The 22,641-nt window shown below is 34.6% G+C and overlaps 2 protein-coding genes across 2 annotated transcripts in view; one reads left to right on the top strand and one right to left on the bottom strand.

Moving 5' to 3' along the window:
* DNAH7 (dynein, axonemal, heavy chain 7) overlaps positions 1-22,641 on the bottom strand; it is a 118,825-nt gene that overhangs the window by 10,078 nt on the left and 86,106 nt on the right. The window contains exons 49-57 of the mRNA XM_014954155.1: positions 19,345-19,499; positions 18,284-18,474; positions 15,538-15,671; positions 14,407-14,742; positions 11,758-11,884; positions 10,419-10,613; positions 7,340-7,432; positions 1,754-1,930; positions 570-731 (exon numbers count right to left, since the gene is read on the bottom strand). Of these exons, the coding sequence (XP_014809641.1) occupies positions 570-731; positions 1,754-1,930; positions 7,340-7,432; positions 10,419-10,613; positions 11,758-11,884; positions 14,407-14,742; positions 15,538-15,671; positions 18,284-18,474; positions 19,345-19,499 (1,570 nt within the window). The remainder of the gene's footprint in view (positions 1-569; positions 732-1,753; positions 1,931-7,339; positions 7,433-10,418; positions 10,614-11,757; positions 11,885-14,406; positions 14,743-15,537; positions 15,672-18,283; positions 18,475-19,344; positions 19,500-22,641) is intronic.
* LOC106895179 (baculoviral IAP repeat-containing protein 5.1-like) lies at positions 2,977-6,478 on the top strand. The gene is made up of 4 exons (XM_014954374.1): positions 2,977-3,123; positions 4,186-4,295; positions 4,738-4,852; positions 6,296-6,478. Exons 1-4 carry the CDS (start codon positions 2,986-2,988, stop codon positions 6,476-6,478), a joined length of 546 nt encoding a protein of 181 aa, XP_014809860.1. The 5' UTR covers positions 2,977-2,985.

Below are 22,641 nucleotides of genomic sequence, written 5' to 3'. Positions count from 1 at the left end.
TATAGTGAAAATCACAGTTACAAATGACAACTTCTACAGCTGGTGTATTTTTATTCAGAACTTCAGTATTTTGAACTAAAATTTGCCCTCTCTGCACACGTTTGTGGAAAACATGAACAAAACCAAGTGCAGACACCATATCACAAGAGCAATGGAATGTATCCTTTTCCCATTTGCTGTCATACAGCTGTTCTGGGATGAGCTAAAGTAATCATATGTATAATCAGAAATGTGTTAAGTTTATTAAGGGTGGGGCAGGGAAACTTAAAGCAGTTCAAGAGTAAATTTCCTTAGTAGACATTTTTTCTGCAGCGACAGATGCATGATGAAATTTACTGGCCTGAGGACTGTTGTAGTGGCTGGGACTTAGCGTTCAAGGAATGGGCCAGCCCCACAGTGTTTGTGAGCAGTTTTACTCCAGTGGCCAGAAGGAAAGAGACAGAATGTGATGATTACCCACATATAATGGGAATCATCAGGAAGTGTGCTAAGCTGGCTTTTCAGTCGCCTGTATGGATCAGACATGCCTTCAAAACTATCTATAAGAAGAAGATAATATTTCTTTTTACCTCACAGATTCTTTCCAGTATTGGCATCCACGAACTTGCTAGATGGCAATTTTGCAGAACTACCCATGTTCCTTCCTTTACTGCCTTCTCTATCATTTTCACAGCTATCGGGCCTTGGCCTTGACCAAGGGACAGTGAACTAAGCTTGGTATCACCGTATCCCTGCATATAGAAAGCATATTATAAGTAAGAATAATATCACATAAATACATAAACCTTCCATTATGAAAGTTCACACCTATATGTATTCTTGAAATATTTAATGTACAGTATATCTTAAAAGTACAGTTTAAATCTTTTCTCGTGTCACTCCAGTTGACAAAAACCTCTTATCTATTTTCCAGTGAAAAGCTTCAACTACTCATCCATTCAATCCAGAACTGTAAAATTCTGACAGTTTCAAAATACTCCTGAAAACACCATGCTCTTTAGGTTGTAGACAACCCATTATAAAATGCAGGATACATTTACAGCTTGGTGATTGGAGACTTGAAGTATGTCTGTCATTCTCAACAGCACAGAATTCTGACAGAATAATAGTCAGGAAATGCAAGAAAAACATCTTAACAGAAACCGGCAACTTTCTAGCATTATAACAGCACCCTTCTACGTAAAAACTGATTTAGGCTGTTGGGACTTTTTTGTTTTAAATGCCATAATAATGCCAGTCAAAACTAACAAAAATCCTTATTTGAATTCTGAGGAGGAAATGCCACCCAAGATCGTAAGGTCCTATATTACCACAGTGCTTTTTAATTAACTAATATATTTCACATAATGCTTATTAGAAAAAAAACGCCATTTTCCAGGTAAGATTCCTTACAATTAACATTTAACCCACTATGGTTTTGTTCTGTTTTTCCATTTGAGATTACACAAATTAATTAGTTAAATAGATCATGACATCACAACATTATAAAATATGCCAAAAATATTTAAAATGCAATTTCTTATAAACAATAGAAAAATTATTCATTCCTAAAAACAATCCACTTGCATTAATTAGCGCTTTGTGTTAAAGAGAACCATGGTTTTGAGCAGTTAAAACAGGAGTTTGAGCTTACTTTGGCATTTCAACTTCTACTTAAATAATATTACTCGCTTCATACAAATCTACGCGCGTGGACACGCAGACACACACACCAGCATCAAACATATTTAAAAAGCCTGGAGTATTAAAATACCTGATCATCAGCAAACTTAACCAGGGCTGCCATGGGGTCGGCACCAGGAGAAAGTATAAATATCAGTGGTGTACAGGAGTGACTATCAGAAAATGCTTTTGACAAATCAAACGGAGGTGGCTCAATAAATGGACGTCCCAGGTTATGAATGATAAAATCCTGCACCATTGGTATTATCTGAAAAAAAAAAAAAAAAATAAAAATTAAAGCGTCATATTTTTGTGTAAGCATTAACATATATTACTCTAAACATTTTAATATAAATTTCAAGGACAGTATCCCTGCATATAAAATTAGATACATTTCCAGAGGATATGGCATGTGTAAATCCAGGCAAAAAATAGCCCTTAAGCTCAGAGATGCTCTGAGGGGGTTGAAAGTGGAAGTCCTATACAAACGATCCGTAATCTCATTTCCATCACCATATCTGGACAGGCTAATGTACTGGGATCAAAGGGTGGATTTTTTTCTGCACTTACTCCAACTGGATTATGGAGAGGATTTCAATTTTCAAGTCTCATAATGCAACACCTTTCAAAGGTGTTAAGATCTCGGCTTAGAAAATTGCTGTGTACAGCAGCCTTGTACGCACTGGTGTTTAAACTTCCCAGGGAAGTTAACTGGGCTCTGTACCAAAATGAGAGACAGTTTACAAAATGACAGCTTAAAGCTTTGATCTTTACAGATATCATTCTTTTAAATATCACCATTCATTCTATCTCTGGACCCACTCTAGAATATTTTACAATAACCACCTCCCCTTTAAACAAATACAACAGTATTTGCAAACGTGACACTAACATGTCATCTCTGAACATGAAATTCAAGAAGGGCTAAAGGTTTCAAACAGCAATGTTAATTCAATCACTTTAGTCACAATCCGTATGATATTTTTTTAAATTTTATATGTAAAATTGCTGTATTCATAACTAGAGCTTTTAACTTGCATTTTTGACATTTCAATTATAAAATTTGTAATTTTCATACTGTATTAGCATAGGTGCTTTCAGTATATAGTGTGACTTGAGTACACAGAATGTGACACGGGGGAAAAATGTTCCAATGGCTTCCTCTCTCTTGATTGTCCTGCTCATAAACTCACCTGTCTTTTTACTTACTTTAAAACTTACCCTGCCTTACAGGTGTGCTGTGTCACCAATTAGTTAGTATAATGCCTTAAATTTCAGAGCAGGAGGGAAGGCTCTAGGCTCTTCTAATTGCAGGCTTTGGAAATGGAGATACTCTTGAAAGAGTTAGGTTTGGCTTCCAAGCTCTTGAGTGATTTTAAGGATATGTATGAATATGAGAATCGTTTAAAAACCTTCAAGAAGTGGCCTTTTATAGAGAACTGCAAGTGCACTCCAGAGAATGTAAGTCTAAAAATTGATACTTTGGCTATGCCTTATTTTTTTATATCCTGTGCTTGAATGACAAATAATTGTTAAATATATTTGCGCTCAAGAAGAGCTGTGAGCTTCCACTAAGCTTGAAGAAAAAGTTGAATACTCTAACTTTCCTCTGTTCCCTGCTCAGAAATACTGTATGATTACAGGTGATTAGCTTCTGGATGTTCAGTTCACTAGTCTACCTACAGAATTGAAAATAGTTGCTTTTCTTAATTTTTTTTTTGTTCTTGTCACTTAAAACTTAATTTCTTGTACTATATACTCTTTCTGATTGCAAATTTTCATTCATAAAAAAGCCTGTGTTAGAAGAAATAAGTATGCATCTAGGAGGAAGGATAAAGTAACAGAATGATCACTACTTAAAATACAAAAATTGAAATTATTTAAATTATTTAAATTTTAGGAAACTTAATGTCCCTGCAGGCTTTGGCTTCAGCATTAAAAAAATCCATGACTTCTATTTTTGCACACACATGAAACGTCCAGGCTGGAGCTCACATGAGTCATACTGCAAAAGTTATCTGAGCAGGTGTGCAGTTTGACAACTGAAACAAACTCAATTTTTAGTGTTCTCACCAGCTGTGGGTCTAAAATGACAGGAAAACATAGAAGTTAAAGATGTAGTGTTTTACCCACATGATTTTTACTTAAAGGTTTTCTATGTCCATGTTCTTATGCTTTGGTTTTTTTCTCTGAAAATATTCTTTGAAGTCCTGGCTATGGCAGATCTCACACACTACTAAAATGCCTGTCTCGCATGGCATCTACTAAATGTTACCTGGTAGATCAAAGCTACTCTAGTGCTCTGCAGATACCACAGCTATGCAGAAATCCATTCACTACTTGTAGCCTATTCCTTGTTCCTTTATTAGTTGCTTCTTTTTCCCTGCTTGCAGTCCTCACACTTAAAATTTATTATTTGTTGTGGGGAAAGGCGTTACTTGCAAGCTCTCAGAAGCAGCTTGGTGATGTGAACATGAGCATTGTGTTGGATGACACTCTAAACTTCTAAACTGTCACCTGCAGATGGCAAAGGCGGGCTTTATCCACTGTCCCAATGCAAATGAACCAGATGTGGCAAAATGTTTCTTTTGCTTGATAGAACTGGAAGGCTGGCAACCAAATGATGACCCATGGTAAGCACAAATGCAACAATGTTCTTGAAGTATTCCTATAAACTTCTTTGACAACATCCTTTTACTCATTATAAAATTACCAATTTCTCTGTAACAGTTCACAAAACTGAAGCCTACTGAAAGTTTATCTTACCCAGTAACCTTAAAATAGTTCCTTATTTGTTAATTATATCCCATGCAATTATTCATAGTGATTTCTCTTTGCCGCCAAAGAAAGTGCTTCTCATTCAACAAAGCAGAGAACATGGTAAATTCAGTCTATATCTTCCCTTATATCTTTTTGTCTCACAACTAAAATCTTTCATATGTTTTCTGTATGATACTTTTTCTAGTGATAGACAGTATAACTACTGAAGAGACCTGCCTGTTCAGATTTTGTCATCTCTTGAAATGTAACTTTCACAGGTTTAATATCTGTTCTTGCTCTGGGTTTACTTTGCAGGGAGGAACACACCAAACGTCACAGCTGTGACTTTTTATCCCTTACTAAGCACTTTGATGACCTGACAATGGAGGAGTACTACATGCTGGAGATGTCACGGCTGAAAACCTTCCTTGTAAGTGTTAACCAATTAATCTTAATACACGCATCAAAGCTAGAATGTAAACAAGAACTTCCATCTCTAAGATTTCCAAGAATCAACAGGACTGTGTAAGGCTAGAATATAACTTATTCTGAAGTAATGATTTATGTGCATTATTGGCTAAGAAATCTGCACCTAAACACTTCTCAGCGTAGTCTATTGTCTAGCTTTTGAAAGAAAACCTGTTTCTGTAGCAATATTTTTCCAACAACCCGCTACAGCAGAGAAAGCATCTCGGGTGCAATAATCAATCAATCTAGGAAGCTCTACAATGAGCAGCTCTGTCTTAAGAAGGATGAACAACACATGTGAAAAGACAAAATTTGACCAGATGGTTTCTTCATGTGTCTAGTTTTACAGTCTAACTAAGCTTTCAAACTTGAAAGCCCATTTCAGATGTTTTACAGTTTTCCAGTTTTACTTCTCCCCACTCTGGGACATCATGCATGCCATAGCACTGACATACACAAAAGCACACAAAACTGAGCTGCTTCATCTAAATGACCAAGATCAGCTATATTACCCTGATGCTATGGATAGGTAAGAAATAAGTGAACCAAGTTCTCTCAGGCACAGTAAAGGTTCTGCATCTTAGTTCCTGGTGCGTTGGCACACATAAGATCTTTGCCTTGCTGATAATGTTCTGTATTGAAAATATACCTGGAGACTGTCAAGGTTAAGTATTTAAGTTCCCTATACAACAGCCTCAAATACATAAAAACGGGATCACATGCTACAGTGAGAGTAGTCTGATATCTTAAAAGGCAGACTAAGAGCAAGAAGATGACACTGTTATCCAGCCTGAACAGTGAATGATTTAGAGCAGTGTTCCAAGGTACAAACAGGGTCTTGGCCATAATATTATTTTATTTCTAAGTACAGCAAATTGAAAACTTGAAGCAGCAGCTTCAAGTGGGAACACTTTGCCCCCAAGAATACTGTCACCAATAGCTTGGAGGGCTACACACTAGGGCTGAACCAGAGCATGCTGCCATCTTGAAGCCTTGGTATCCTAATGCATCTTAAGTGAGATCATGCCTCTTCGCACATAAGAAAAATCAAACTGAAGTCTCCTTTCCTAATGTGATGTAAAATGCATCTAAACAGTAGGCTCACAATTTACTTCAAAAGAAAAAGTTTACTAGACAAAACCAAAAGCGGTAACTGAACTGAGCCCTACTTGGCCAGGCTGGTGAAGGAGTTTCTGAATTAAATGGGGGGTATGCATATATAATATCTGCCAAACTGCTCTGTACCATTCAGACAGCAGTACTGCTGTGACCGTAGCCAAAAGTAGACTTCTTAGCTAGAATTAGTGGCAAATGAGGGGGGTTTTGAGGATCTAAATTTGAATGTAGTTGACCTAGACAGTTAAATCGCTCAATTGAAAATCTCTATCTTTTGCTTTGCTTTAAGTGCAAAACTGGCAGAAGCATAATAAACTCTTTCGAGGAAGAGGTCGCCGCAACCAGGCAGCGTCTTGTGGATAACTTTGTCTCCAAGCATCAGTATACACCACCACCAGTGCCTCTCCATGCTGATCCATCTGCCCAACATTCTGAAAGCTCATATTGCCAAAAAAATCCAGGAAAAAAATAATCCAGGAGAAGTGAGGTGTAAAGTCTGACTCTAAAAGTTTCTCTTCTTTATACGGTACAAACATTTTTATCTGAGTACTAATATAAAGCTAAATGACTGTGTAAGTGTTGGAATTCCTTTCATAGGCTCTCTGGAACAAAAGCTGTAACTTTTTAAACAAACTCCAATAGTTCTTCCAACAGTGTGCTTTGTCATTATGGCTAGGTGTAGACTAATAGTAGTCCCACTAACTTGTGAATATATGAAAAATGTCTAAGTAAATACTTATGTTCTGGTTTTTAGTAGGTTGACTTTTTTGGAATAAAGATTCACAACTGTGATCCTCTATTGTGATCTGTGCCACACTTAAGCCTTGCAAGTAGACAGACTCAAATCAGAACAGTTTTGCTTCAAAATACTTTCCATAGAAGAAAATGGATCTGTGTGTCTGCAATAATTGCTAACTTTAGGCACCTACATTATCTACACTCTTGTTTACCATTAAATTTTCTTCCTAGATCAGACCAAATTTACCATAGATAGTGACATGCATCAAAAAAGTTACATCAGCAAAAATAGCAGGTGAACTGAAAAAGGAAAGTCAGAAGGCTTGTAAGGCAGTCTCAAGGAAGAAGAGCTCTGGGGATTTTGGTATGTAAACCGAAACTTAACAAAAGCTAATGACCTACCCTTCTGTTTCAAAAGGTTTTATTACAATTTCAAACTTGCTGGTTTTTTTAAGTGTCATTAGTTCGTATTTTCCTTTATGATAGACTGTTTTAGAATGGTTGTAGATAACACAGTTGAAATGCATAGTTGCAAATAGTTTTGTTTTCTAAGATGGATAGACCTTTTTGAATAAGGTGAAAGTTTCATACATACTTTGTCAGGTCTCAGGCAGCGAATGATAAGCATCCTTTGGAACTCCCCCAGCTTGTCTTGCCACTCTGCAGGAAACTCCTCATGCTGGGGATCCTAAAAATACACGTATTTTCAACATTAAGGCATTTGTGAATTAGATATAGTCAGAGTAAATCATCATTTAACTTGACACATCAATCCATGATGTATTTTTTCTTAATCTACAAAAATGGGGTAGACATGCTTAAACCTTTTTTAAAAAGCTCTTTTAAATATATGTTTACCTAAGAAGCTTCTCTTATAGCAGAAAAGTTATAGTAATATTTACGTGTTTGAAAGATAACCCAAAGTTCTTCTCTAGAAAGTGGAGAAGGAATGAGCTGGAGGAAACCTGAAAATACACTTTACCTCCATCTTTCTGTTAGAATGGAATATTCTTCAATATAACAACAATAACCATATAATCAATGACAATCACATTACAGTATTACATGATAACTATGAGTAAGATTGCATCTGAATGGAGAAAAGAAGAATTGGAAAGTTAAGTCAAACAATGCAGCAGAGAACTCAGTTTATAAATGGCCTATGAATAACCCAGCTGTTACGTTGTTGCAGTCACCAGACTGGGAAAGCAGTAGTTGCGTGGCATGTTAAATTCTTGTTAGACTGAAGCACAGTGCCAGCTATATCTCTATCTGGAAATGGTATTACAGCTCTGACTCTTAAGCTTGCCTGCAGAGAGCTGGCCACAGAGGTATGCAGACAGACCTGCACAAACTGCATTCTGAGCAACTTTGATTTAGCAAATCCAATCATGATGGCACTCATGTTCTGCTAAGGATCTGGAACGTGGCTCCTACCTTTCCCACCTTCTGGGCACTTAGTTTCAGATCATAATCCAGAATGCTGCATTATTTTTATATGAATATATGGGGGGTATAGGTACCTCAGAATGACATCTATAACAGCTGTTTAAGAGCTTATCTAAAAAGTTGTAAGAATTGTAGAAAACTGAGCGTATTAGGAAACACTGAGGAGTGAAGGTTGCACTGAAGACTCCACTGAGTTGTGCCACAGTGCTGAAGACTCTTTACTTCTCCATGAGAAGAGATGCACCAGTAGCTCTGAGGTTAAGTCAGCCAGCTACAGGAGAACTGAGTTTCAGTCCCTACTCCAAGATATGCAATGCAAATTTAGAATAAAATGCATGGAATCATTGAATTGAGGAATTGAGGTCAGGTCCCCTACTTTTGGAACAACCTAATCTACACGACTAGGAGAAAGAAAAGTGTATCTCAAGCTCCTTTTAAAAACGTTCATCTTCAGTGTATGGTTGCTGCTTACAAAGTGGCTCAAGTAACACTGATTTTGTGCCCTCTCTTTAACACACTTCATACGTACATTAAACTCCACTTGATTTCAATTTGTATATCACCAACAAGACAGGAAAAATAGCTGGCTGCATATTAGTGGGGATAAACTATACTGGTGACAAAAATACAGCTATCAAAAAGGAATCTTCCCCAAGATCCATTAACTAGCATATTTGAAAATTCCAGTGCTACAGGAAAGTGCTAGTATTAAAGCTAGATGGATAATGAAAATGTTTTCACACAACAAGTAAAAGGCATAGCAACTCTTCTATATCAGGACAGTGATAAATAATGCCATTTCTTTTGATCTAGTACTCAAGGTTCAGTAACTGAATGCTCCTGGATTCAGTGTAACTGTTTATTAGAATCTTTATCAGTTAACTGATGACCTGATTCTATAGATCTCATTTTATTGAATGCCACTGAAATGAAGGCATTGCTATTTATTTCACTTTGGCTGTGTGAATACACATGTAGTTATCACAGACATCTTGAATCTTTACTTCTGAAAGTCAGCACTTTTCATTTATATTAGGTATTGCTTTAAAAAACTATAATCCAAAAGTGCATTACACAGTAGTCTCCCCTCCCTCAATCTCTTTTTCAAATGCCATAATTTCTCTGTTCATTTTCCAAGCAATTGTTTCCCAAAGAAGAACTAAAGCCTTCAACTTGCTGTATCTTTTTGTAAATGTCCAAGGAAAGCTTTATCTCTGCTATTTGCCTGTTTCTTGCAATCTGGACATCTGAAGGAGCTGCAGCTGTTCAGTTTCTTAAATGTCTCTCATCGTACTTTTATGAACATTTCCAACCAAAAAAATCCATTCTTTTCCTCTTTGCATACTTTAGGCCCATTTTTTAAATAGAAAGGATTTCTAAATCCTTCCCATTTACAATGAATAAAACACACAGTTAAACTTTTTGAAATAGGTGTAAGAAGTCCCAAATCATTTGACTGAATATTGGTGATAAATTTTCATAGTTTAACAGTGAGAAAAGTTGTTCAATGGACCAACACAAATGGACATGGAATATGGAAGTGGTTATGGTCAGATACGGTGCAAGTAGAAAAGAAGGGTAATGTTTTTAATCATTTGTTCAGGAGGTATGTGTACAATAAGCACTTTGCATATTAAGAAGCAGAAGGTGTGAGTATGATAAAATGAAAAAAAGGAGTTAATAGTAAGATTAGAGATGAAGAAAGTACCCAAATGTGGAGTAAAATTAATCTAATGAGCTTAGATTTTAAGGCAACAGTTGATTAAGTTAAAGACAAGTCAGTCATTCATGCATATACCAGGAATCAAAGGTGTCCTGGATCCCGTTCTAGTTTCTCTACATGGCAGTAATTGTTTTTTTTACACTTTTCCAGGAAAGCAGCATGCACAATAGCAGGAAAAGGCATCCTCAAAGCCTGATAAACAAACCTATAGACTGACAAGGGACAGTGATTGCCTTAAATTTAGCAAATTTCACTATCACCTTACCACTCCAGGTTTCATTACCTTTTTCCCATCCAAATTCAACTCAAATCATGACTTGCTACTAAGAAACCACCTGACAAATTAGCAATAATCTACTACTACGCACCATTTGCTTAAATATTTACGTTGATATATGTAAGAACATACCATGTAAAATGACAGCACTTTCTTTTCCCTGAATAAATATTTTCAATGTGTTAATTAGCTCATGAATGCAAGCAATCAGGAACGTTAACATACCAAGCTATCATATACCAATTTCCATCCGTCCTTTAGTTGTGTAAAATCCTTCCGAATGTTTGTGAAGCATGGCAAATCTTCTAGTCGACAGATTTCATCCCATGATTTTGTAGGAAGCCAGGTACATGGATTAGAAAAGGGATTGTCCAAACCTATGCCTCCGGTTAACAGAAATTTCCACTCATTCTCATTAATCTGCAATGAAAAACACTGCTCTGAGGACTAAATAAATAAAATCAAATGGTTTTAGTACATTATGTAGGAAATCATCACAGTTATTCTGAATTCCTTGAATTAGTTGGAAAAGCTTCTATAGAACTAACAAAAGCTTATATCCAAAGTATTCAGTGTCTGGTTTTCAGTTAAACATAAACTTAAGTGATCAAAAACATAAGATATGAGCGAATGTAAAGATTCATCTGCATTCCTAACTTGGGGAATGAACTGTGTTAACTGCTGAGATTTTTAGACCCATTCTTCAAATTCCAAAATGTTGAAGGAAAAAAATATTGGAAGTATTTCAGGGAACCATGCATTTTGCAACCTTTTCCTATAATCCAAGCCTAAGTATGGAAAAGAAGTATCAACCTATTACGTCTCATTCCTTTCTTTCTCATTACTCCTTTATCTCAAAATTTCTTTGATGGCTTGAACTTGTAAATTGAAGTCCCTGTGAATGGGAGAATAGTGTCCCATGATTATTACTGTCACAGCTCTTGAAAGAATTCACTTCCATGTATTCCCCAAAATTAAAAATTCAAGGTTCCATATTGAACTGAAAGAAACAACCCCAAGCAACCCCAAGTACTGTTTTGCAGATGATATGGTTAAAACACGTGTATTTCATTATGAATTAAAAAAAAAAAAGAAGAAATATTTTGCAAAGAATCATTAGAAATTAGTATAATTCAGTTGGTACAAGTGTTTGATTTTAAGGAATTCCATGCAAAAATAAATACATTTAGCACCTTAAGTGCTTACTTAAATCAATGGTTGCAATTCATTTTGAGATGCTCTTAACTCAGAATACATTACAGTAAAATTTTGCAAAGTGTTCACTGTAAGAATAATATAGGCTGGGCTTTGGTTTAAGTAACGCTTAGAAAAACTGTTACATCTAGCTCAGTTTTGCCATACCTGTTTGTTATATGTTTATTTAATTCTAGAGAATCTTTTTCAATGCCTATAAAAACAAACACCACAAAATTGAGGCTTAAGTAATATAATTATATATAAACTTATTTTTCTATTCTTATCCTGTATGTTCCTATTACTGATGACTTGTATATGTAGTTTAATATATATCATATCAAACTGCAAATTATTTTTAATTACTGACCGTTCTTTCATATTTCAGGAGATTCACAGTTAGACAAAAAGAGAAGAGCAGCTTGTCCTTTTCAAAGAGGGAGCGACAGACATTGACATAAAGTGAGTATGTAAAATGATCCTTGAGAATCTTCAACCTACAAGTATCAAAAAAAGAACAATCTTCCATCAATATCACTCTAAAGAGTGTACATTCTGGAATCCTATTACAAACCATTTAGATCTGCTTTGTTCTAATAAACTCTCTGGTCAATTACCCCAAAAGCAATCATTAAACGTATGGACCATTTTGAGAGCAAAATAAAATAAACCGCATTTAAGTGCAATTACATCTTAGTAATACATTATTTTTAGAGGAAGTGAGAGGTCTCTTTTCAGAGGGGCAGAAAACAGCAGGAATTATAAAACTCATTGTGGATATAAATACCAGGGCCAAAATCCAAACAGTCCGCCTTTAAAGATTATCTGAAATATGCTTCCCATTCTACAGAGCAATTTTCTTAATACACTGTAATACCAATATATTTACAAGTCTGTGATTTATTATCAATAACTTCCTTTAAATACAAAGTAAGGAGGCCATCTATTGTTTTATAAAGGATTAAGTTTGAATACTTAGTCAAAATAAGGAAAAGTCCATCTAGGTGGATAGAAATGCGGCATCTGAATTTGTACAACCACTTCAAACACTTTTTTCAATATAGTAGCAAAGATATGGAGCAGTGCTGTGGCTTTTTTCCAACTACCTAGGTCACCAATCCCTTGGCAGGGAGCTACTCAGAGGGTATTTCTCCAGTTCAGACATGGAGATCATTCAGAAACCTAGGCGTGATCTATTATAAGTGAAAAGTGGAAAGCTCTTGTCAGAAGATCAAGATTTAGAGCAAGCGATGCTGTTTGATCTGTGGCTCCTTTTCAGTCTCGTGTTTTTTGGTTTTTTTCCATTCACCTAAGAAATAGACTATTTTTTGTGATATTGCTGTAATATATAAATGCACCTGTTTTTTTATTAGCATTTCAAGTCCTTTCAAAATTACTGATTCCTCATCCATATATGGATATACATACAATTTATACACAAAATACTGACACAAAGATGACCATGGGACAAAATGTAATTTCTTTTCAAGTGAGAGAAGTAACATGCTTTGCATGAGAAAAGAATGATTAAAAAAATCTCAGCACAGAGCCTGTAGTAAAGAATGTCTGACTAGTGAAGATAGCCCAAGATAAACATGTTACGTGGGATTATTAATCCACAGAGAATTTTCTGTGAGTCTGTCTTCCTCTGCCTTCACCGGGAAAAATTATCAAAATGGGCTTACACCAATCCTTCCCTAGGAACGCATACTGTCAGATGGGACTAAGGTCCTGTACCTCTACATTTCTTCTGACAGAAAGGTTCTGAATCAAAATAAGATTATTTTATTTATTGCTCACTTTAATTCAGACACACAGGCATACAGGGTTTTTTTGAGATATAGAAGAGTAAGATGTAAAGTCAAGGAGCTAGGTTTATAGAGGTAAAGACTACCTTGAATGTAGTTTCAAATATGATACCAAAATATTAGGATCTGACTTAAATGATTAGTAGCCATATCTTTGATACAACAGTTATGCTAGACTTAGATTGCCTAGACCCTGACTGAATTCTAATGAAAAAATAACTTTCATAATCAGTATGGCACTAAACTGAAAACTACACATTAAACTACACACCAAGTACTTCAACTTACTTGTATTTGAATAAAATATGGACAGTAATAGAGAAATCAGAAATTGCCATTTGCAATATTCACTAGGAAAATTTTCTAAATATGAATTGGCAGAGTAGTTTCCCTCTCCTATCCTTTGTTCATTTGATGAACAGGCAAGTAGCTAAGTAAAAGAAGCAAGGCTCTGTAATTTGAAGACCAGATAAAGCCACTAAAGTAGAATTTATAACTGATGTGACAGAACACTGAAAAACATTCTTAAAAAAAAAATATCTCTGTGTAGATAATTCACTTCAAGGGTATATTTTAAATATAATATTTTGATCCCAATGTGATCATAATAGTGATGTCCACCACATGTAAAATAAATTCAGATGATCAAAGATTGCACAGTTTCTCCTGTTCTCACAAACAAGCTGGGAGAGGGAGGGACACTTTAAGTATAAAACAATAATAAATTTTTTTTTTTAAAATGCTTGGGTTAATAATTAACACCTTACACAATCTACAGTCAAGAACCCCAGTCAACAAAACTTCATCTCTCTCACCAGTTGTGTGAAAAAGTTTCTTGTCTGCTTCTCGAAGACATATAAAGTCACATAAAATGAAATATAAACCCAAAGCAAGTGGACCACTTTTATCTAACTGATACTTTGTAATTTCACACATGACTTGAGGTAGCAATTACTAAGTAGAAATAGTGGAATATGTTGCACTTGTAATATGTTGTACCATTTTGCTTCTATGAATAAATTATTTTCCAGGAAAATATCCAACACACAATATATATAAACACACAAAAAAAAAAAAAAAAAAAAAAAAGAAAAAAGAAAAAAGTTCAAAATTCAATGCCCGAGAAAATACACTTTGGAGAAATGACAGTAATGTTTCTGGAGTAGCTATGAATACATCAACAATTACAAATGGCAAAGTATCACTCTTACCTTGTTTGTAAAACTTCTGACTGCTCCGAGTTATCTATAGACATGATGAAAAGGTTAATAAACCACATGAGTGAATACTGGTACATTGGCTCAATGTTGGCTAGATCAGCAATGGAAAAAAACAATATTGACGAATGGATAGCAATAGGACGATAGCCCATACGAGTAGCATCAATCTGCTTTTCTGTCTCTTCAGCTATAGCTTGCTTTTCAGAAATCTCATTAGCCAGAACTTTGGAAGAAGACAATATATTAATAGCAGTTTCATCCTCCAAAATATTTCCTTCTGAGGCTGAAAGAACTTCTAAAATCTTGTCTTCTATTTCCTTTAGCTGCCTAAAATAATACACAAGATTTTTCACATATAAATATTAGAGTTGTTTTCTGTTAGTTTCTATAAAATAACATAATGTGTAGACTCTATTCATGGTACAGAACTTACAAAACAAACCCTTTTTTTCTTATTAAACATCCCCTAAAATTTCTGAAAAATTTATCCACTTCCAGGCTAAAAATGGATGGCAAAAAGAGGAAGTGGCAAACCACTTTGAATACTGTACATTTCATGCTTTGAGCCATCGGGAAAGATGCTCTTTGCCATGTACAATCAGTGCAAAACTAGCACACAATGAAAGCATTTCTAAAACACAACCATTAATTAAAATTAATTAATCAAAATTCATGAGGACAGCAAATCATATGCCAACATCACGGATGGGATGCATAAAAACAAGACAGGATCAAGAGCTACACTTTGCAATTACACAACCTGCAATGCAGCTCTTTAACATTTTCTAATAATCCCAGAAATAGGAAACCATATCAGAAGAAGAAAGGCACAACCAGTAGGAATATGCATAAGAGCATGCATTCAAATCAGCCTGAAAAATGGAAAAAAAAAAAGCCTAAGTTTAGGATCTCAAAAAAAGCAGTCTTGAATTTCATAGAATCATAGAATTATCTAGGTTGGAAGGGACCTTTAAGATCATCTAGTCCAACCATCAACCTAACTCAGATTAAAAAAAAAAATAAATCCCATTAAATCAAACAAACAAAAAAAAAGGTCTCTAAAATTTATTTCCTTAAACTGCAATCTGCTTCTATCCTTCGCAAGGGAAGTTATCTTGATACCTTTTATTCTTAGCCCCTTGAAGAATGAGGGCTTGTTTTTCTTCTTCAAGATCTGGCCTTTCTTTTGCAACTACAATTCCAAGAAGCTGGTCCTGCATTCCTTCTGAAGTTATCATGAAGTTCAATAATGTTACCTGTTAGAAGTAGTTGTTTTTGAAACATAGAACAGTTATGGCCAGATGCAATTAAAATACTTATTAGTTTACAAAATGAGGTTTGCACAATATCATGTAATAAGCTCAACCAAACTTCAAGAATAAATGAATTGCAGCTGAGGGTTTAAGATTATGTGTTGGGAAGCTAACCCCAGGACTGACCCAGAAAGTTAACTAAAAGACATGTGACAAGAATGTATAGAACAATATTTTACATGAGAAAGGGAACAGATATATAACTAGCAGAAGTCTAGAAAATAGTTTGATGTATGTAGTTCAAAAATCTACTTATCAATCATCAAGTCTGATGGAAGTATTGGTTTTAATTAATTGACAAGGTAATAGTGACTACAGATTCTTTTTAGGCTTTTTTGGTGAGTACAGATATCATTGACTTGTGTTTCACAAGAACATTAGCCTTGAACACGGTGATCAGTTAGAATATGGAATACCTGTTAATTTATCTGGACTTGCTTCTGCCACTAATAATATCTGAAATTTGTCCAAATATTTGAGGCTTTTTTTCATGAGTTTTGCTTGTAAAGTTAGGAGGGATGATATTTTAACTTTCTTGAAATACACAACTGTTTTTTGTTATAGTAAGCCTCATCTGAAAAAAACCTGAGGAGCACAGACAGCATATCACACCATTCAGGATATCACACACACAGGAATTTTGAGAGGAGGTTCGGTTCTATGTGATGCTAAGAATCAATAAGATTTCACAAGCATCATGAGCAATTTCTCACCTTATTTAACAATTTTAGTAATATAAGGAAATACAAAGGGAAATAAAAGAGGGACCTGATGGTTCAAAACTTCAAGAGTCTTCTATAGGCTTCATTTCCCTTCTTCAAAGTAAAAGGCGAGCTACAAACAGCGTTAGGAGTTAGCTTTCAGTCAGAGCTGTCATGGCCTGAAAGGTTGTCTGGTTCAGACATTGGAACCTCTGAGGTATAAGTGGAAACTGTTGTCTATATTCTACATTTCTCTTTGGTCCCTGATGGACAAAATGATATTTTTCTGGATGTGAATAAGTCACCCTTCCCTCAGCAGTGCTGAAAATTATCTGATTTTTTAGTGGGTGTTACTGCATTTAATTAATAATGTTAGAAAGAGGAAAAAACTAATCCAAATGGCCAATAGCTGCAAATAGATATCTGTATAGTGTAAGTCCATTGCCTAAGTCTCTTTGCAGGTTTCACTATGTAAGTTGCATTAGAATTCAGTACAATCTTTTTCTGTGACCTATGATAACCACATCAATAACCATTTTCCCTGGACTCATTTCATTCTAGCGAGCTCCTGAATAATCCTTGGGACAAATTCACCAATGGATGTTGCAATTAGCTTCAGACTAAGATATTTAGATATTACTTTTCTGTCTCCTACTCCCTGTATGTGAGCCCCCTTAGTCAGCTAGCCCAGCAGTGTGTGCTGTAGCTAGGAGAATACCCAACCATGTAATGAAGCAACTGCTCCTGTTAGAGCAATTAACAGCCTATGTCTGACTGCATGGAAACTAACTAGAGATTTATCTTTAGAAACTTTATAGTGGGGGGGTGGCGTTAGGGGGGAAGAAGACTGTATTGACTGTTGATTGGCAACTAAGAGATTTTAATTGTCTGTTAAACAAAAAGAATTTCCTAGGAAATAACCGTCATATGTATTATAACAATAAGTCTTTTGGCTGTTCTCTTCTTTTCATATTTCATCTTTTTTTCTGAACATGCAGTTAATTACCTTCTTTGATAAAAGATCAACGTCTAGGTGATTTGCTGTGCATTAAAGTGAATAGAAGTTATTCTCTGTCAATAATTTTTGTCCATTTTTCCTGCATCAGTACTCCTTCATTGTTGAAACAACCTACTGTTCCATTTTACTGAATACCATAATAGTTTAAAAAGTTTTGATTTCAAGGTTTTATATTTCAGTACAGCCTATGTTTAACAAAAGTGTAAATTTGCAATACTTTTCAATAAGCAGTTCTTCAAAAAAAAAAATAATAAATGAAAGGAGGAATACATCTCCCAAGCAATTTAAAAAAGGTTAAACCACTAATTTCATTCTTTAGAGCAGGAATCTACTTTGTTTTTGTCCTAACATAGAAAAATAAGAATAGCTACTGGTATCAAATATATAAATGTTCTATCTATTATAAACAAGGCACAATGCCAGGAATTTTTCAGACTCCTGTCCCTAACTATACTGCAGATAAAAATCATGAATATGAAAGCATAATGTAGAGCTTGCATGTGAAATGACTATTATATTAAGTCCTTGTAAATATTTTTATAGTAAGGGATGACTAAATAGCATCGCAATATACAGGCTGGGAAAGGTGTTAAAATTAATTAATTAATTAAATTCCTGATAGTATGGAAGAATGACAGTATTGCAAGGTGAAGTATTAGACATGAGAAATGTCAACACTTCTAGCATGATACCAGTCCTCCAGCAGCGTAAAAAAATCCCAATGTTGTCAGGGGAGGAGGAGGAATTAACAAGTGCCAGAAATTATTCACTGTTTTTAGCCAAGTAATCATTTTTAAATTAAAACAAAGTTGCACATTCATTTTCATAATTCTCACCTTAACAGATGTTTCAGGAAGATAATGTGGATTTCTCAGCTTAGTTGTAATATAAAAGCGGAATTCAGGAGCGTACTCGATGGTGGAGTCTCCAAGGCAAATGCATATACTCCCTGACTGCTTAAATGTCTGCTTAAGCAAAAGTGGCTCTAGGATAGGATCAAGTTCTTCTCCAATATTCTCCAGTAGCACTTCAAAACAACACAAGAATCAGTAGAACTATCTTGGCATTTATATTACTGATTGACTGCTCTTTACAATACATATGTATAATCTATATTTACAATGTGCAAATAAAAATATTGAGAAATATCTAAAGTTAATGTTTTTTAGAGTATTCCTTTTTCAATCAGCTGAATCAAAGAAACGTACCTTTAATTTCTTTTTAATATTATATCAACTTGCAAAAAAGCAACTAAATTCTATCATTGCTACTGTTGCCAGTGGCTTAGAAGTGCAGCTGAAGACTACCATTTTTGAAAAGAGAAATAACAACAAATTAAATATCATATGCCACAGTTACCCAAACAATTGTCAAAATCAAGAAAGAAATAATGGAGAATAAACAATCCATTTATTTACTTGTAGTCCAGTTAGCCACTGACAATTAGCTGGAGTTGTAACTATGTATTTCATTAATTTACATCGATTTGAGGGTAATAAGACTACTTGCAATAAAGACACTACAGAGAATATAAGAATCATTAATGATCACAGCCTAGCAATCTGATATTTATACTCTTGAAAAGCCAAATAAAAACATTATTTTTTAGAAATAAAATTATTATAACATGAAAACAAAGAAATGGCAAATCTCATAAAGCAACTAAAAGATACAAATTGAGTATTATGATTATATTCTTCTAAGAAGTATCTCATAACCTGGGGTGAGAACTTCAATTACTATAGTACTAATTTGATTCAAAACAAGAAAAAAAAAAAACCAAACTCTGTTCCTTAACTATGAGAACATTTTATAGTCACTGCAGCTCATTTTTTTATCTGATTGTGCCCCCTCGAGGTTCTTCTGTAATTTACACTTTCACTAGTCATTAACGTACCAGGACTGCCAAACTGAATGCAATTTTCCAGCGTTGTAACAAATTGAGGGTCACTGAGTTTGACTATATGCAAATTATTGGCTTTTTCTTTGTTCTTTATCCATTTATTTGCTTGACCCTGAGGATCTATCATCAGAGGCCATCTTCTTGCATTACTGAAGGGAAAAACACAAACTTAAAAAACTAAAATACAAGCTTTTCAAATGTTTACCTCAAAGTACTTCTTAAGGCAATTTATTCCCCTTTTTTCACTAAAACACAAGTGCATCAGTATGAAATTGTAGACGGCACATAATCAGGTGTAATCTGGGATGAATTTAACAGGAGAGAGATGAATCTTAAAGTTCTTTGTTTACAAAAAATTAATTTTCCATTTTCAAAGAAAATACTTAGAATAAGACTTCTTACTTCCTAGAAAATTTAATCGCATTTAATTTTATAACACTTTCAAAATAAAAAGATCACTAAGTTTTGAAATTTTGAATAGCTTTACGACAGTCACATGCATAAGTGAGCACTTTCAAGTGAAAATGAATGGCATGTTCCACTTCAGAGTTAGTATAAAGGGAAATATATAAACAGATTCAAAGGTATCTGCCTTTTAATCCCTAATCCTAAAGCAGCAACAGACACAAAGAACTCCTGGATTTTATGTTCGCCAGCTTTAGTAACTACTTCACAGGTTTTTTTTTTTGTTTTTACAGTGTTCTCTACCACATGTAGTTACATTACTAATGCTTCTTTGTTACGGATCACAAATTTGACTTGGGAGTGACCATTTACCAGCTGAAGGAGGAGGGCTGCCCCCTCATAAAACGATTTAGGAAGAGGGGTCATCTCTCTTCAGCCTAACCATGAAGGAAAAAAGCTTTCACAAGTAAAATGCATTCAGAGATTGAGGAAATGTGTTTGTAATCCACCAGGACAGCATAGCATGATATCTAAACAGACATTAACAAAGTTAAAGTGGAGGCTTTGTAAAGTTACAAGTATTTTGAATACTTTGCTAAACACAGATAAGGACAAATTTGGTAATGCAGTAGATCTAGAGAAGCAAACAGAGTAGTTGCAATCTGAACATCTGTTAGATGAGGTGATAGTGTCACCAGTATTAGAAGACAAATCTCACAGTAAGTAACAGTGTTCACCAATAGGTCCAAAATGTGCTTAAAGAATTGCTGATGTCCCAAATTGCTAGGTGATTCAGTTGCTTATGAGCACCCAAAGGAAGACCCACAGCACAGACAGCTTGGTGATTTTAAGAGTAAGATAATACAACATGATACAGCAACTGCAAACTGTAAACTGAACACAGTAAACTTACATGTTAAGCACATTCTAAAACAGACAATATTTATGTAATTAATAATTTTGCTTGTTCTTATTTTAAAACATGAATTTAAGACTTGAGAAAACTTCAGCCAAAACCTACAGTATATATTCCCTAATTACTTCAAAGTTTCATTCACATACTATTTTGAGCATATCCTATTTCAGACTTACTGTGTAACAGACATGAAATACTTAAGACTGAATAACTAAAGAATGGTTCTCTAATAACAGCCAAACACACATAGCTTTAATCAATGATAAAATTGTTCTTTATTGATGGGAACGCATAAGCAGTCACTGCGTATCTTTGTAAATTGTCCTTTAATAGCTCTCTAATTCTGCTTTGAAAAAAATTATTGTTATAAAAAGCTTGAGTTGCATTTTATATGGTTCCTGGGTCCTAATATAAAATTCATCTAGCCATAAATTCATAACTACAGGCATAATATGTATCATTGATTTGAGGTAGATTCTATCTCACATTTCAAAATTAAAAGCTGTCATTATTTAGTTTTAAAATGCTCATCATCATTCCGTTAATTCAAAGAGAATTTTGATCAAAGCTTTATAAGTGAAGTGTTAGGATGTACTATAGAAGAGCTGAATTCATTAACATTTGTCAGCTGTTTATCCTGAGTGATTGAATTATTAATACATTAATTACTTTTAAAAGTTACACATGCATTTTTAACCTAACATATATCCTCTTACTTCAATAAGCTGTTTTGCTTCCTGAAGTATAATCAATGCCAATTTTTAAATCAAATAAAAGTATGTTGAGGTTCTTTAGCTAGTGCATTATTTTTGTCTTACCTGTTCCATTTTGCACTTTGTCACCTATTCAGTTGCCAAAGCTGAAGTATTATCCACACAGCTACACTTCCAAAATTTAGCCTTATAATGTACAATTTCAGTTATGTATGAAAACCTACCATTCACCCCACAGTAAAAGCTGTATTTAGTCACCAGTTCTATACAACATTTGACTCCCCAAACAGTGAGAAGAACTTTCATGTAAACAGTAGCAAAAATTAAAGATTGATATTAGCAGGTTTCTGCAGTATAATACTGTAAAAAAGATGCATAAATGTCAGGTACATGTTACCATAGACTTGACAACCCTTAACCTGACTATGGAAAAGAATGCTAAGTATTATTTGTTACAACCAACAGGTGTGAAGTAAATGGGTAGCAATCACAAACAGAAAAGCAGTTACAGAAACATTGTTCCAGAGTCAATTCAGTTCAGCTGTGCTAAGAACAAAACCTAAAAGCTAAGTCAGCAGCAATGCATTAGCAAGCACACTGGACAGAACTGAGAAGATCTTTATTTACAGTCATAACAAATGCAAGTCCAAATGAAAATCATACCTGCTTATGCAAGGTCACAAAGCTTAGCCTATTGTAGGCATCCAACTCCATATTTAACGAAACTGTCAATGCTGTACGTATCTCAGTCATCAGTAGGTATGTTAATCTAAGGCTAATCACTAGTGAGCTGTAGATATTTCTAGACATTAAAATATTAACATGGTCAGTTCCCACGCTATACCTCAGCATACAAATCACTGATATTTGCACTGATTGTGACATTGATAACACTATCAATTGACTAACTCTGCCTGGACAAAAGTAATTCTAGTGACTGATGTGAGATCCACATGTGCACGTATTAGAATACCACATAAGAATGCAGAATCATCTTAAAAGTGAAAGGCAATAATATTTGTTTTAGAGCTCGCGGGATCCATATTTTCATTCTATAAGGAATTTTGAGATTTCAGAATTTTTTTCACTTTTCAAATAAGACTGATAATATCTTTAAATATGCAGAATTTTCAAAAATGTTTTAGATCAAACTGTATCATTGGATAAAGTCAAAGTATTTTATTTGGATGTAGCTTAACCTAATTACAAAAGGGAAAATCTAAAAACAAAAGGGGGATTTCAAAATGAAAAATAAAT

The sequence above is a fragment of the Calidris pugnax genome, unplaced genomic scaffold, assembly GCF_001431845.1.
Source record: "Calidris pugnax isolate Ruff unplaced genomic scaffold, ASM143184v1 scaffold103, whole genome shotgun sequence".
NCBI classification, from domain to species: domain Eukaryota; kingdom Metazoa; phylum Chordata; class Aves; order Charadriiformes; family Scolopacidae; genus Calidris; species Calidris pugnax.
Note: the sequence above shows the minus strand (reverse complement) of the source record. Positions and strands in the feature narration are given on the sequence as shown.